A 15,325-nucleotide genomic window follows, 5' to 3' on the forward strand; every position below is an offset into this window, starting at 1 on the left:
GCAGGAATAGAACTGTATCTGGTAAACAAGACACAGATGTGCCAACTGCCGTGTTAATGTGGCTGTGCGAGACTTAGCACAAAATAAAATTATAAGATCTACCCCAGTAAATGCTAAGTTTCATGGGGCTAAATAGTGTTTTCAGAAAACTTTGCTGTACCTAACACTTACCCAGTTACAAATAACTCATGAGTTTTATGAACAGCTGGGTAAGGAATAAGGAATATGAATATTAATCTGGTCATCTCTAACATGAAAATATTCTCCAGAGAACAACTAATTAAGAAATACTAATTTTAAAACTATTCTAATATTTTAAAAATAAACAATTTATTCAGCTTCTTAAACTAGTACATCTTCGAATGATATGATGAATTCCCACTCAGTATCTTCTTCTCCAGTGAAACAGCTAAACATATAATTGGTCACTGAATTTCTCTGCAATCTTTGGAACTTGTGACCATTACCAATTTAATGCAGCTTAACACAGAAGAAAAAAGGAAAAGATTACATCTATCAACCAGAGTCTGTTTTCTATTGCATGAGATTATGTTAAATGAAAGAAACTCATTATTCTAGAATCATGCAGCTTTAAACCTGGCTACTAACTTGTCTCACATTAACAAATATTTTTTCAAGGCATCCTGGGATGCTACAGTTATCCCTTACAGAAAATAAATGAAAACATTATGTCATCTCTATGTGTAGAAACTGAAGTACTTAAAGCTCCATGAATCATAATAAGAATGTATACCCTATTTGTTACTTGCAAAAAGTGGTAATGGTTCAAAGTAACACTGAACACACTTTTCTCAAGAAAAAGGAAAAACAAACTCTCTGATGAGAACATCAAAACTGTTTATTTTCTATGCCTGACACTTGGCAAATCCTACAAAACTGTACTACTGGTAGTCTCCCCACTTCAGCCCCTGGAGTGTAGCTGTAAACTTTTAAACACTAAAAATAATGACACACAGAGAACAGACAGCCTTCCATGACCTAAAAAAGCTACAGAAACGCTTATATGTAATCTGTGGAGTAATGTTCCAGATGTTAAAGGGCAGTTTGTCAGGTCTGGATAAAACTGCTTCAGTAATGAAAAACAGGTCATTGGTAAAGATGCAAGCCCGTCTCTCATTAGGATCCTTCCTAATCACACAAGGCAAATTGAGTCTTAGGTTTTTAATACACTTCTAAAGATCTCATTTATCTATACAAATATCCAAGAGTTTAGGAATAGAGGACGAAGACAGATTATCTAGTCAAGAGCAAACTATAAAGAAAAAGGTAACAGAGACACCATCATTTAAGGAAACATTTGTTTTAAATTTTTGGGTCAGAGAATCATTCTATGCCAAAGTACATCAAAGCATATGACATTAGTAGACAAAAGGCTGAAAAACAAGGTTTGGTACCTTGTGTCACTAGAGAGCTCTGGCAGTACACACATGACACTGAACTTCTGAGACTGAATTTTCATTTTTTAACCATCAAAACTAGGACAGTTGTTGGCATATTCTGAAGCAAATCTTTAATATTAGTTTCAAAACAGCTCACAATAAAAAAAATCCGAAACACCAATAAACAACCAACGAAAAAACCAACCTGAATTCATCAGTTTCCAAAGTTGATCCACCAAAGCTTCGTTACACAAAGGGGACTCCATGTTCTTGGTAAAAGGCGGATTCTTAGTCAGCATATCCAGAATCTTATGCCTGAAAAAGACATAGAAAAAAACATCTTTATTAAATCCAAATACACTAAGAATACAAAGCTTGTTCAGTTATTCAAATACAAGATTCTTCCAAAATTTTAACCAACATTTTATGCTTTTTGCTCTTTCTTCTGTCCACAATACACATAGACACAGATTTACCAACAGCAACATAATTTAAAAATAAAAACCAAACTACAGAGCAGCAAGATATTATTAGACATTTTTAACAGTTAGGTACAAAACTGTGGCTACATGTGGCTCTTCTGTGTAGTAACCACCTTTTTTTGCACACAAACTTGATAATTACCAAGAAGGAGCAACACTGGTAAATACATTCTGATACCAAAGGATTTTTAAATAACTTGAAATTTTTATGACTGATACAAAACAGCAGGACCAAAACCAGTGACTTGCACATTTTTGTGGAAAGGAACACTGTTACCTCTTAAGTTATACTGGTGTATACAAATTCTGCATTTACATTGTTTGCTTATAATATTTACACACTGAGCTGAAAGTAGATATATTTTCCCCACTTTCTTTCTTCAAACTTGGCCTTGAAAATATTTTATGAATGAGAATTATTATCTCATACATTTCTTATTATTTTAACTATTTATAGCCAGCTTTCCCTGTGCTGTCTTACACATTTGGGAAAAAAAAATAATCTTACAGATTATTTAATAATCTTACAGATTATTTTTTTTCTTTTAGAAGAGGCTTATATGTAACACTCTGTTCAAAATTTAAACTCCTCTTTAAGAAGATCCAAATCTAATTAAGTCTCCTTCCTAGACTGAAGCTAAACCTCCTCTAGTGAGTCTGTCTGCATCTACTTTTATTAATAAGAATGATAGAAATAAAATAGAGAACAACCTGTGTGATCTTTGTAAGAAGTCAACTATAGTGAGAGAGTAAGAAGAGTATTATTAAGCTTTTGAAACTCAGTATTTTAATGGTGGCCATAAGAAGAAAGTGTTGGGAAAAACAATGATTATGAACCTTCATTTTCAAAGGCTTATAATGAATGTGCTAAAATGTCCAATCAGTCTTTGGTGAAAACAAAGCTGGAGCAGGTAATACTAGAAATTACACCATATTTTCATATGTTATCCTTTCACCCCATCTACAGTCTAACTATTGCTTTACACTCTTTAATGGCAAAACATCGTGTGCACCATGTTTCAACCTTTGTCTTTTTGAAATATCACAAAGCTTTTTTGCCATATTCAACATCAGATTTACATACTTTATGAGGAAACGACCTCTAACCTCAGACCTTTACCACAGGGGTATAACACTAAAGAAAAAAGAAACATAATGGAGAATAAAAGCAGAATATATTAATTTCTGAGATGTGAATAGCTGATAAATCAAAATATGTTTCATTTTCTATAAAAGGAAAAACAATTTCATGAAGAAGTATTAATCAGTTAAACATTTGATTTATTGTAGTGGTCTCAGGCTAAGAATTAGTAAAAATACTGGTTTTTTATTAACCCACCAACCTTATGTAAGGTACAGGATCATTCTGAACCATAGTAAGCAGCCACTGCAGTTCTTCATAGCTCCTATCAACTGCAAAGAAAAAAATATTAAATGCCTATAAATATATATAAACTTGAAGGATTTTGGTCAAGACAATTACAAGTTCCTGAATTTGCATACAAAGCCTAAATCACTGCAACTAGAGAGGGATTTTACTGATTATAGGTCAAATTCAAAGTAAAACATGGTTTAGTTTATACACTGAAATAGAAACATGCACACAAATCCTTCATGCCTCAATTGTTCAATAACTTGACTATTATCAGGTAACTGTCACTTGTGAGAGTTGATTCAGAAGATCACAGAGAAGCCTTTCATAGCTTTTTTAATCCGGGCACTTCACAATTAAAATGTATTTTGAAACTTATCAGCACATGCTTCTAGAAAATTTCTGTCTGACATTGTTGGAAACAAAATCAGCTTGTTAGTTTAAAATTTAAACTACACTACAAGACTCCTTTCATTGTCCAAGTACCATTGCAAAATAGGAAACAACATAGATACTTTATGAAGATGTTCGCAGAGGGACCCCTCTTGTGCTAGGCTGCCAGCCTGAGCAAAACCCTGATTGCATCCTCTGAGTGGAGCCCATGGCCCAATTTCCTACCCATCTCACAGACTACCCATCCTGTCAGTATCTTGCCAGTTTGTCTAGAAGGTGGCTGTGGGAAAAGATGTGTAGATTTTGACCTTGACAGGCTTGAGAGTTGGGCCCATGCCAACTTCATGAAGTTCAACAAGGCCAACAGCAAGGTCCTGCACCTGGGTTGGGGCAACCCCAACCACACATACAGGCTGAACGGAGAATGGATTTAGAACAGCCTTGAGGAGAAGGACCTGGGGGTGTTGGTCAATGTAAAGCTCAACATGAGTCATCAGTGTGCCCAGAAATTCAACCGCATCCTGGACTGCATCAAAAGAAGTGTGGCCAGTAGGTCAAGGGACGTGATCCTGCCCTCCTACTCTGCACTTGTAAGACCTCACCTGGAGTACTGTGTCCATTTCTGGAACCCTCAACACAGCAAGGACATAGAGCTCTTGGAGCAAGTTCAGTGGAGTGCCACAAAGATAATCCAAGAGCTAGAGCACCTCTCCTATGAAGACATGCTGTTCAGCCTAAAAAAGAGAAGGCTCCAAGGAGACCTTATAGCAGCCTTCCTGTACCTGAAGGGGGCCTACAGTGTGTGTAGTGATAGGATGAGGGGTAATGGTTTTAAACTGGAAGAGAAGAGATTTAGGTTAGACAATAGGAAGAAATTCTTTATTGTGAGGGTGGTGAGGTTCTGGAATAGGTTGCCCAGGGAGGTTGTGGATGCCCCCTCCCTGGGGGGGTTCAAGGCCAGGTTGAGAAACCTAATATAGTGGGAGGTGTCCCTGCCCATACAGAGGGATGGAACTAGATGGTCTAGGTCCCTTGCAACTCAAACCATTCTGTGATCCTATGATTTTCACATTTCTGGTAGACATGAAAACAAGTGACTGCTTCCAAAAATAAATACCCTCTTCAGAATTTTTCAAATTACAAGAGGTGGTGCATCAGTTCTCGATTACACCAGGGCATCTCTGAGACCCTATACTTTAACTTTCCTGAGATTAGATAATAATGAATATTTATTTAGAAGTTTGCTGTTAACTCTTATAAGTATGCAACTGCTTTGTTTTATACATATAACTACTAATAGTCATATAACTATCAGAAGCTAACTTAAAAAAAGCTTGCTCACTGCAAGCCAGTTTAGATCAACTGACAAGTCCTTATATGGTGCCTCAAACATTCTACAGAATTACTGTGTCTCAGAAAAAGCCTTACTATTCTCAGCAAAGAAAACAACTTGCTCAGTTCCATGGAGAAATTAATTATTTTAAAGTAACTTTAGAAAAGGCAGTGCTATTCCTGCTCTGTGAGTTGATAGAAAAACATGGGAGTTCCACATTGCCCTAGAAAATACAGACTTTCCTTTTTATGGAAATTACAAAATCTGTCAGTTTCCTGTACAAGAACTGTTAAAAAGCCAGCTTTGGCACAAGCAACAGGCATTTGATAGCTGCTGGTTTATATCCAGTTTGAACTGGAAACCAGGTAACTGGGAACAACCTGATTCAGACCTCTTGGCAATAGATGACCTATCATTTCTCCTTCCAAAGCCAGGATGAGTGCTCTGTGAGAGCAGTGCTGCTAACTTCTCTGTGGGTAGCTGAAGAAGGCAGTTAGCATGCTGAGCTTCCAGATTCACTCCTTCTCCAAAAACTTCCCAGTTTTAGAGCAGGAGCTACTGAGTTCAGTGCTGGAAGGCTGCATAAGAGAAATGATAGTGATGACCAGTTGAATAGGAGGCTCTGTTGTGCATTGTAGTGCCTTTAATAGCAGATAAATATGTATACATATGCTTGCATTCTGCCAAATGCACTCAAAGACTCCATGTGCTTTAAGACCTCCCACTTCCTATCTAGTTTGAGAAGACTTTGGACAGGATGACAGCAGTGAGATCAGACTAATAAAGGGCCTTTTAAAAAATAAGAAAACAATTACTTGTGCAAAAAACAAAGGAAACTCTCCATTACCATGAAAATGAAAACATGAAGTTTAAGGCAGAATAATTAGAAGTCTAGAACCACCAGTCTGCTTACAAAGGAAGAACTGAAGGATTTGGCCACTTTGATTGGGATAACCCTTCCAACACAGGAACTGCCACAAATCTGTTGAACAGGGAAATACTAACCCAGACAAACTAGCAGGCCAATGTACTACTAAACTAATTTTACAAAATGCAAATCAAAAAGCAAAGCTATAGTTTCTAACTGCCTCTAGAAAATCTGTCAGGATTGAATTTGAGCTCCAAATGGCATTTAAGAAAGGCCTTGCAGCAGTCAATCAAGATACAGACAATAATGAAAGAATGGAAACATCTCACAAACATAAGCTATATATAAGGAATGACAAAGCAGAAGTAACCAATAACCATTAAAATAATCTAAGTTTCCAAAATTTATAACTGTAAGATGCATACAAAAATGCAAAATAAAAAATTAGCAAAAAGGTAAAGCAAACCCTAGAACACTGACTAGCATTTATGGCTGAATTCAACTGAATCAAAATAAATGAAGATGCACTGTTAAAAAACAATTTAAAAAAATCACCAAAACCCGTTAGCATCACTCATTGTGCTGTCTACTCATTATTTCAAAACACAGATATCTGATTAAATTTACACAGAGAACGATGCTCACCACATTTTCATCAATCATTTTCTAGGACAAAGCATCAACAACAATCTCAGCTCCTTATCAATACATCTGTTATTACACAAGTTCCTCTGGTGGACAGTATTTCAACCCATATTAATGAGGTTAAGTATTACACTTTTCTACTATATCATAAGTGTTCCAAAGTGTCAAAATACTTGGAAAAAGTACCTTTTGTGTAATCAACAACAGCCTCCAACGCTGCTATTCGGACATCTACAAAGTGCCCATATTCTGCATACGACTTGAAGAGAGCAGGATCACTTGGGACATGACCATTCTTCTGCAGCACTCGAATAGCTTTTAAACAGCTAGATGTGGTAGAAAGAGGAAATTTACATTAGGTTTCTGGAACACCTGCCAAGAAGAATAAAATTACTTTCTTCAAAATCAAGTATTGCAATTTTTATAGAATTATATTATTCAAATTAACATGTTACAATTACTTTCACAGGATTAACACAGCTCTCATTAACTCTGAATTAGGCAGCACCACAAAATTTCCCACTGTGCCAAATCAATTGTTTGGTGTTAGCAGAACTGTACTAACTTACATAAAATCACAGCTCTGATGATACTGTGTATTCTAGATATTGTAACAAGGCTACTTTCTCCAAACTTTCATAAATGCTCTTCTTAAAGAGGCACAAGCATCATCAGCTTGTGCCTGCCTTTAGAAGTCTACACTGATAGCAATTAATGTTGAAAAATAAAGCAATCAGGACAAATTTGAACCATCAGCTTTTTGAAATTGGAAGGAATCTAGCCCTTAATATTAAGACACACAAGCTAAAATCAGAGAAACATAGAATCACTTATGTTGGAAAAGACCTAAAGATCTTTAGATCATCTAGTCCCACCACTAACCATATCCAAGTCCATCACTAAGCCACGTTCCCACACACCACATCTAGATGACTTTTAAACACATCCAGGGATGGTGACTCACCCCTCTCCCTGGGCAGCATTCTAATGTCTGAGACCACTTTCAGCAAAAAAGTTCTTCCTAATATCTCGTCTAAACCTCCCCTGGTGCAGCTTGAGACCATTTCCTCTTGTTCTATCACCAGTTAAATCTCAAATACTGACCAGAGAAGGGTACATAAACCCCTAAAAAGTAGCACTAATGTGTCTGCTCTTGTCATGTGTATAAGAATTATTAAATCACACCTGACAGTAATGGTATGCCTGTAACTAGGAAGAAGCTTCTCCATATTTAGGAAACGGGTAATTTCCTCAAGAATAAGTCGAACGTCAGGATTTAAGTTATCCAGTGTTCGAACTTCATTGTTGACACTGACTGCAGGAGTCACAGAGTTGGCGAGGGCATCAATCAGCTCCGCACGATAGTAGTTGTCTGAAAACTAGACAAAACCAGCTTTTAAACACAAGCAAATATAACAATATATATTATTTAAAAGCTTCTAAATGCTGAAGCACTGTTATGGAACAAGATCTTAAAATAAAAAATGTGAGAATCTGCATAAGAAAGCAAAACGGAAATAAATTTCTTCTGAAAATGGACATCCTATCGATCATTAATCTTCACTCTGTAATAAAAGCATATTAATAGTAATAAGAGTATATTAGTAGGAATGCATTATTCTATAAAAACGGAATCAGGCTTTGAATATTTTCCAGATACGGAAAATCAAAGCTGTTATTTCTAAATGTGTGCATCTAAAACAACCTGTCTGTATTCAGTACCAAGGTTAGAAGGTTTAATGGGTGCTTAGCATCTCAGAAAATCAGTATCTAGATAGCAACTACACAAGCTTCTGAGGGGAGCTAATGCTTTCATTGCTGCTTACTGAGGAAATTCTTGCTCCTTCATTCCCTCCTTTTACTTGGGCTAAAAGTTTCACCCTTCCATTGTGCTGGCATTTGGTGGTTGTTAATTTAGTGTCATGGAATCATGGAATTGTCAGTTGGAAAGGACCTCTAGAGATCAGCTAGTCCAAGTTCCCTGCTAAAGCAGGATTGTCCAGAGCACATTACTCAGGACTGCATCCAGGTGGGTCTTGAATATCTCCAGAGATATAATCATAGAAGGCTAGCAGATTGGTCAAGTATGATTTACCCTTGGTAAATCCATGCTGACCACTCCCAATAAAATAAGGGCTACTTCAGAGGTAATCTATGTGGGAAGGAACTTTAGATGACAGCACTTCCAACTTAGATGCTTCCATCTAGTGATGGAACAATATTAACCTGTCTTTCAGTTGTTTAACTAGATGAAAACAATCCAGTTCCATGAGCCTCAGAATCCAGAATCTCAGCATCCTGTACACCTGTATATTACAATTTTTTATTTTTTTTTTCCCCATTTCTGGGTCTTTCAAGTACTTTTCTCAAGGTGAAAAAACCTGACAAACCAGTACTTCATTTTGCATGCTACGTGTTAGCGTCATGCACATCTTCTCAAAACACATGAGGCTTTTGAATGAAAGAGTAGAGCAAGAAAAGTATGTGCACAAATGAAGACAGGCAGGTCCTTAGTAAGTCAACAAGCACAAAGAGCTTTGAAAAATCCAAGAAATGCTGCCATAGAAATGTCAGCTATGGAACATTCTGTAACATTTACTGTTCAGTTTAGTGTATCACCTTTTCATCAACTCTTCTATCCAGATGTTTACATTAGTGGCATAAAACATCAAGCAGTATATTAACTAAGACTTTATTCAACAAAAAAAAAGTGAGAGTTAAAATAAGCACATTCTTTACCTTATTCTTCCTGTTATCGTTATACTTGATCAAATCCAAAATAAACATTAAAACCTCCTTAGGACAGAGGTTATGAACATCTCTCAAAAGGGCCATGGCAACAGGCATAGTCTGTGTAATAAAAATAATACTAACATCATTCTTACATTAGTGAAATGACAGTTACACCCTGAAAAGAGCTACATCCTGAAAATGAGCAATTCACAGTTTTATAACAGCAAATCTCTGAAAAGCTATATTTAAAAGTTTATTGAAAGTCATACCACATGCTACATAATTTTCAGATCAAATGAACTCTGTAATTATTGCTGAATAATTAGTCATAGTGCAGACATTTGAAAAAAACCACGTATCCGAGGAAAGACTGAAGTCATGGCACTAGCAAAAAGTAATTAATTAAAAATAACGAAACAGATAAAAGATGGTGGAACTAATTCTGAGACACTGAATTTCAGTGTTTTTACATGAACATCATGTCTAAACTTCTATTACCATTGAGAGGTCTACATCCAATATAGGGAGTGAACCCAAAAGAATTATTAGCCAGACAAGTATTAGCCTGACTAGGTATTTATTTTAGAATGAGCTAAGCAGCCTTCTTAGGCTCCACTCACACAGATTTAGGGATCTCACTCTAGATCAATAAACGTGGGACGTGGGATCAAAAGGGAGAAAAGTATTTTAGTGGGAAAGAATGAATAAAGATAAAAGTAGCAGAAAAATATGATAGAACATCTAAGAACGAGACTGGTGCAGACAAGAATGAAGCTGTTTTGGACTGAGTAAGAAAACAATAATCAGGAATATGAAATTTGTGAAATAAGAACTCAATAATCCAATAATTATTAAGTGAACCTTGACAGAAAAAAAACTGTCATCCTGTCATCCATTTTGTTATCCACTGTACATCTAACAACTGTAGATCTCAGTAAAAAAACCCCTGCATTAACAAAGTGACCTGCAGCAATATATGATGTCAACAACTAACAGAACAGAGAGAGCTAGATGGATACCTTGAACTAACAAGACTGTCATTTAAAGATAAAATTATAAGATTTTATTTGCAGTAAGGTATCACTGCTATTAATAAAGACAGAAGCTGAATTCACCTCAAAGATTAAAAAAGGAAGCTTTGATACTGTGCAATAAATTCTATTTAAGAATGAGGTCACGAATAACACGTACTTCATTCTTCTGAAGAAACTGCTAATTTAACTTCAGGTATTCAAAAAAAAATGCTGAAATTCTGTTACCTGATTTTTGTCTAAAATGGAACAGTTAACATATAAGAAGGAACTAATTGCTTGGGATTTTTGTGAAGAGGTAAAGCAGGACTGTGCTTTCCATACTTCTGTAGTTGTCAACCACAGAAATATTTTTGTATTTTGACATTTCTTTTTAAATGTTCCATGAAAAAAAAAAAAAAATACCTTTTGCAGAAAGTAGCTTTGAAAATTCATGAAGTTGTTGGTCTTCACTATGTTTGGACAAGTCTTACAGCAAAACATTCGGGTAAAGAGTGACTTCATGGCTGGTGGTCCTGTCCACGTACTCACCATTGAATTTGCAATCTGTATAATTAGAGGGGAAGGGAAATCGTATTAACACCATTACTGCAAGTTTAGTTTGGCTGTAGAAAAAGACAAGTTTCCCATAATAAAGAAGGATAACTGCCAAGAACATACTGTCCTTCAAATAGATACATATTTTCATCAACGTACTATCTTATATTAGCTAAGTTTTCACTGCCAAAAAAACTGCCCTTGTGCCTTCCCAGCATCCTGGGTTTTATACACATGGAGCAATGAAAGCCTGCAGAGAGGAACACCCATGCCTGATGATGAATTAAGCCTAATAACAGACTGTGTGTCTGTGCACACAAATGGGGCCAATGCATCCTACAATGTAGCAGGAGTTTCCATTGTTACAAACACACCACAAACGAAATAAAAATCTGGTTTCACACAGAAGAAAATTAAATTTATTATCTCCTTCTAAGCTATTTAGCTTGTTTCAAAGGGTGCACACATGCAACAAGAGAAAGAAAAGCAAGAGGCTATCTGAAGATGGGTAGCAATGCATTTCACTATTACTCTTATATACGATGGGCCTTTTATTACTGAAAACCATTTTCCCACTAAGTCAGGCTTCAAAGGAAAGTCAGGGAGAGAAAATACTGTGGTCAGACTAGATGTTCCCTTTGCAATAACTCAAGTCCTTGCACTAAAGATAGCTTTTTTTGTAAACTACATAATGACTTCCTGCAGAGAAAGCTTAATCCCAAAGACTGCTTAGAAATCATGAGGAAGAATTTAAAACTGCAAATATGAAATTTATGCAGCAGGATAAAATAAAACTCCAAAAATACTCTCAAAGGTTATTATATTTAAAAGATATTCACAATTTCTTTAATATAATGATGTAAATTTTTACTTATTTTTTAACTTCTACTTATTTTAATAATTTCTTTTTGCAAAATCTGCAAATGAATAATGCTATATATTATAAAATAAATCAATAGCAGTTAAAACATAGTTCAGTATAATCTGACTCGTTTTAATTTTTCTGTAAATACTGACATAATCCAAGTTTTTTATTTGTTCTACTGATATCCTCTACTTTCTGAATGAAATGCATTCACATATTTTTGCCACCATAATGCAAGTAGCCTTTCTTGCATTATTTCTACTTAAAAAGATGGAATGTACACTCTAGTTCTGCATCTTTCAATTCAGGATAGCATAAAAAACTGGCCTAACACTTAACTGTCATGTACAGTTATGAAACTCCTCTATGTTTTGGGAGGGGAGGCATTTGTGTTGTTGTTGCTTTTCTTTAACCTCCTAGCACATCACCAACACTGCAATGGATCTGAATGAAGAAATTATCCTCCAGATTACTGGGAAATTACCATTGTGACTTTGTTTTCTCCTTTCTCTGTAGGGTTATTTGTCATTAACACCTTCAAGTATGTGGAACACACACACATCTATTTGCTCCTTTATCAATAAAGATTAAATGTATTACCTGGACATTTCATGCCTGAGAGACCAGAGTTTTACAACAAAATATATTTCATATTTAGCAAGTGTAGTAAATTTGGTTTTATAATTGTATGATCACCGGTCATTTCTCTGGATCAACTTGAGTACATCAAGAACACTTCACAGTAGTAAACACCTAGAAGTTGCAATCAGCAAAAAAGAACCATCCCCTTAATAAACAAGAGGGACTTGGTTTTTTTACAGAAAAGATTACAAATCCTGAATATTTACAAGGTGTGAAAGTGACATTGAGGTAGTGACAACAGGAACTAACATCCTGATGTTGGAACTAGGAATAGAAAATACTACACTTTCCTCCTATGTAACTTACAGAATGGCAATAATCATATTATTAAAATATTGTAATACTAATATTATTAAAATATTAGTAATAATCATATTATTAAAAACTTTGCCACAAATGTATCTTGGATTTTAATTTTCAAAATACAGCCAAATTATTTATTTCTATACAGCTACTGGATTATTCTCAACTGGTACATGGGAGAAAGCAAGATATATGCCAATAACTTTACAAACTGTCACTACTTATGCCTTTATGTCCACAGAAGTATGCCAATAACATGCCTTTTCAGAAATTCTTTTTCCACCCAGTTTTTTTATAGGACTCTCTAATTTTCTTTCTTAATGCTAATTTTCTGTATAAACAACAGTAAAAAAAACTTCAACTTTTCAAGGCAATGATTTGGGTTTTAATTATTTAATTGCAAACCAACATGATGTGTATTTTGTGCTCCTATTCAACCTGAAAAAACACCGAGCAGAACTCTGAATTCACACGAGGCATATGGACGAAGTTCAGCACTTAAGAGCTCTCAAAAGACAGTCCAAGGAACTTCCCAGTAAAACAATAAAAAAAAAAAAAAAAAATTGCCTCTGAAAAACGATTAAATAAAAGGCTTTTATTTCTGCCACTTAATGAAACCTGGAAAAATCCCTCGTGGTTTTCATGTCTGACATCTCAATTTTGACAATTACGAAAGCCTTCTGAAGTCTCCATTTACAGACTAAAATAATACAGCTTTCCTTTCAAATCAGTCATGTTAAGAATATGTCCTGCTTTAAGCCAGGATGAAGCCAATTTTCCTTTTACTGAATTTTTTCTTTTCTTCAGCAAGCTTTCTTTTAACTAGTCACAGAGTATTCTAACTAAGACTGATAAGAATGGAATGTTTTTCTAACTGCTAGGTCTTCAAGGTCACATCTTTGCTCTGCTGGCTCAGACACTACAGGGAGATCTATGACTCCCCCATAGGAGGCTGAGTTAGACAGACAGCAAAATTGGCCAGAGATATTCCATTCTATATATCTATGTAAGCTCAGAGATCACAGAGGACAACTTCCTTCCTGCTTCTTCTTCCCTTCTCTTCCATCCGTGGCCAGTGTCTGGGGAGGACTCCGTCCATCCAAGACCTTCAACCCTCAGGCTCGAGCTCTCCTGATCTTCATCACTCCCCACTTTCTCCAGCAGCTCCAGGATTTTTCGGGACTGTTCACAGCTCAGGAGATGCTGTGGGAGCTGCTGGGGTGAGGGGAGGAGAGAGGCTTTTGGACATATATGAATATATTTGCATATAATTGTATATATTTTATTATATCATTAGTGTTTAATTAAAGCTGTGTAGTTTAGTTTTCAACCCAGCCAAGTTGCTCTCTTTTTCTCTCTCTCCTTCCCCACCTGGGTGGGAGTGGGAGGGGATCAAAAGCATTGTCGTTGAACCTGAGTCAAACGGTGACATAAATACCTGGCAAACAATTTAAGAGGCTAAATGTCAAGCCAGTTTAAGAACTGTGATGATTTTTGACCCGTTTTCAAACATTTACAACATCTAGCAGACTTCTTGCCTTATCCCATCCACAACGACCTCACCTTTGCAAGGCAGAAGCAGGCCAGCATTCTCACTCTGTAGAAACACTGCTCTTGCTCTAGTATATCAGTCAGTGCAAGACGTGATGCTGGAGTAGGGAACTTTTCCAATGCTAGAATGGCTTCTTCTTGTGCAACCACGTCTCTCTCATATCGAAGCTGATACTGCCACATGAAATCAGATTGTTCAAATTCTACCTTCCTCAGTACTGACATATCAGGGTCTATTCTTATCCAGAGCAAAGGGGAATCAGCGCTAAGACAGACACGAAAAATGTTAATAGCTTACAACATTTCAATACTGTAGGAATTCAAAAGATACTATCTCTTGTTATTACTTTAATTTTTGAAGTATTTACAGTCAAATAAATATAATTAAGTCTGGAGGGGATGTCTGAAACTTACTTGGTCCAATCTTCTGCTTGATAGATGGCAACCCTATAGCCTCCCAAGGCAATCTGTCCAAAACTTCTAATATGTCAAAGTGAATACAGTGTTTTAGTTTTTTTCTCCTACAGACCTGATCTCATGATATAGAACTGTTTAATCTCAAAATATTTAATTCTACTTCTTTAGACACCAAAACTTTCATAGGTGAGCAGCACTTTATCACCTTCTACAGTTTAAGACTACCAAAAAATATCCAAAGAAAATCTGTTGGTCAACAGTCAGCTTATTATTTACTATTTTTTAATTAGTAGGTGTGGATACACACATGCCTTGATGTTGAAAGCTGACAAGGGTAACTGTGCAAATGCACAGAACTGACAAGCCAAATGACAATAAAAGAGAACGTATCAACAGACAGGATTAAAGTCTTAGTTCCACAAATAAAATTACTCAGTTGAATTCTACCCAAAGAAGATAGTTCTAAGAAGATCGTTTCAGCCTCAGCTCTGTGTAATGCAATATCTATATGTCAGCCATTATACAGAAATGGTAACAATTACTTGCTCAATGAAAATATCCTTTATAAAACTATTTCTCATCTCATTGTAGATGGGGTTGAATCTTTGAGAATTTCCAACACTTCTACGGTGACAAGCAACCTACCCTTCTTCAAAGAGACACCATCAGTTTCCAAGAGTAGATTATTTAATTCTCTCATCCAGCAGAAAGTACTAGCAACTTCAGTATTTCTGAGAGCACCACTTGCTCCAA

At 36.0% G+C, this 15,325-nt stretch overlaps 1 protein-coding gene across 1 annotated transcript in view; it reads right to left on the reverse strand.

The window, feature by feature from the left end:
• The window catches only part of TAF2 (TAF2 RNA polymerase II, TATA box binding protein (TBP)-associated factor, 150kDa), a 54,472-nt gene that overhangs the window by 13,698 nt on the left and 25,449 nt on the right, over window positions 1–15,325 (reverse strand). The window contains exons 16-22 of the mRNA XM_009995371.1: window positions 14,168–14,420; window positions 10,663–10,803; window positions 9,233–9,343; window positions 7,679–7,872; window positions 6,680–6,819; window positions 3,226–3,295; window positions 1,606–1,715 (exon numbers count right to left, since the gene is read on the reverse strand). Coding sequence (XP_009993673.1) covers window positions 1,606–1,715; window positions 3,226–3,295; window positions 6,680–6,819; window positions 7,679–7,872; window positions 9,233–9,343; window positions 10,663–10,803; window positions 14,168–14,420 — 1,019 coding nt within the window. The remainder of the gene's footprint in view (window positions 1–1,605; window positions 1,716–3,225; window positions 3,296–6,679; window positions 6,820–7,678; window positions 7,873–9,232; window positions 9,344–10,662; window positions 10,804–14,167; window positions 14,421–15,325) is intronic.

Source organism: Chaetura pelagica, unplaced genomic scaffold (assembly GCF_000747805.2).
Source record: "Chaetura pelagica isolate M959 unplaced genomic scaffold, ChaPel_1.0 scaffold53, whole genome shotgun sequence".
Classification (NCBI taxonomy): domain Eukaryota; kingdom Metazoa; phylum Chordata; class Aves; order Apodiformes; family Apodidae; genus Chaetura; species Chaetura pelagica.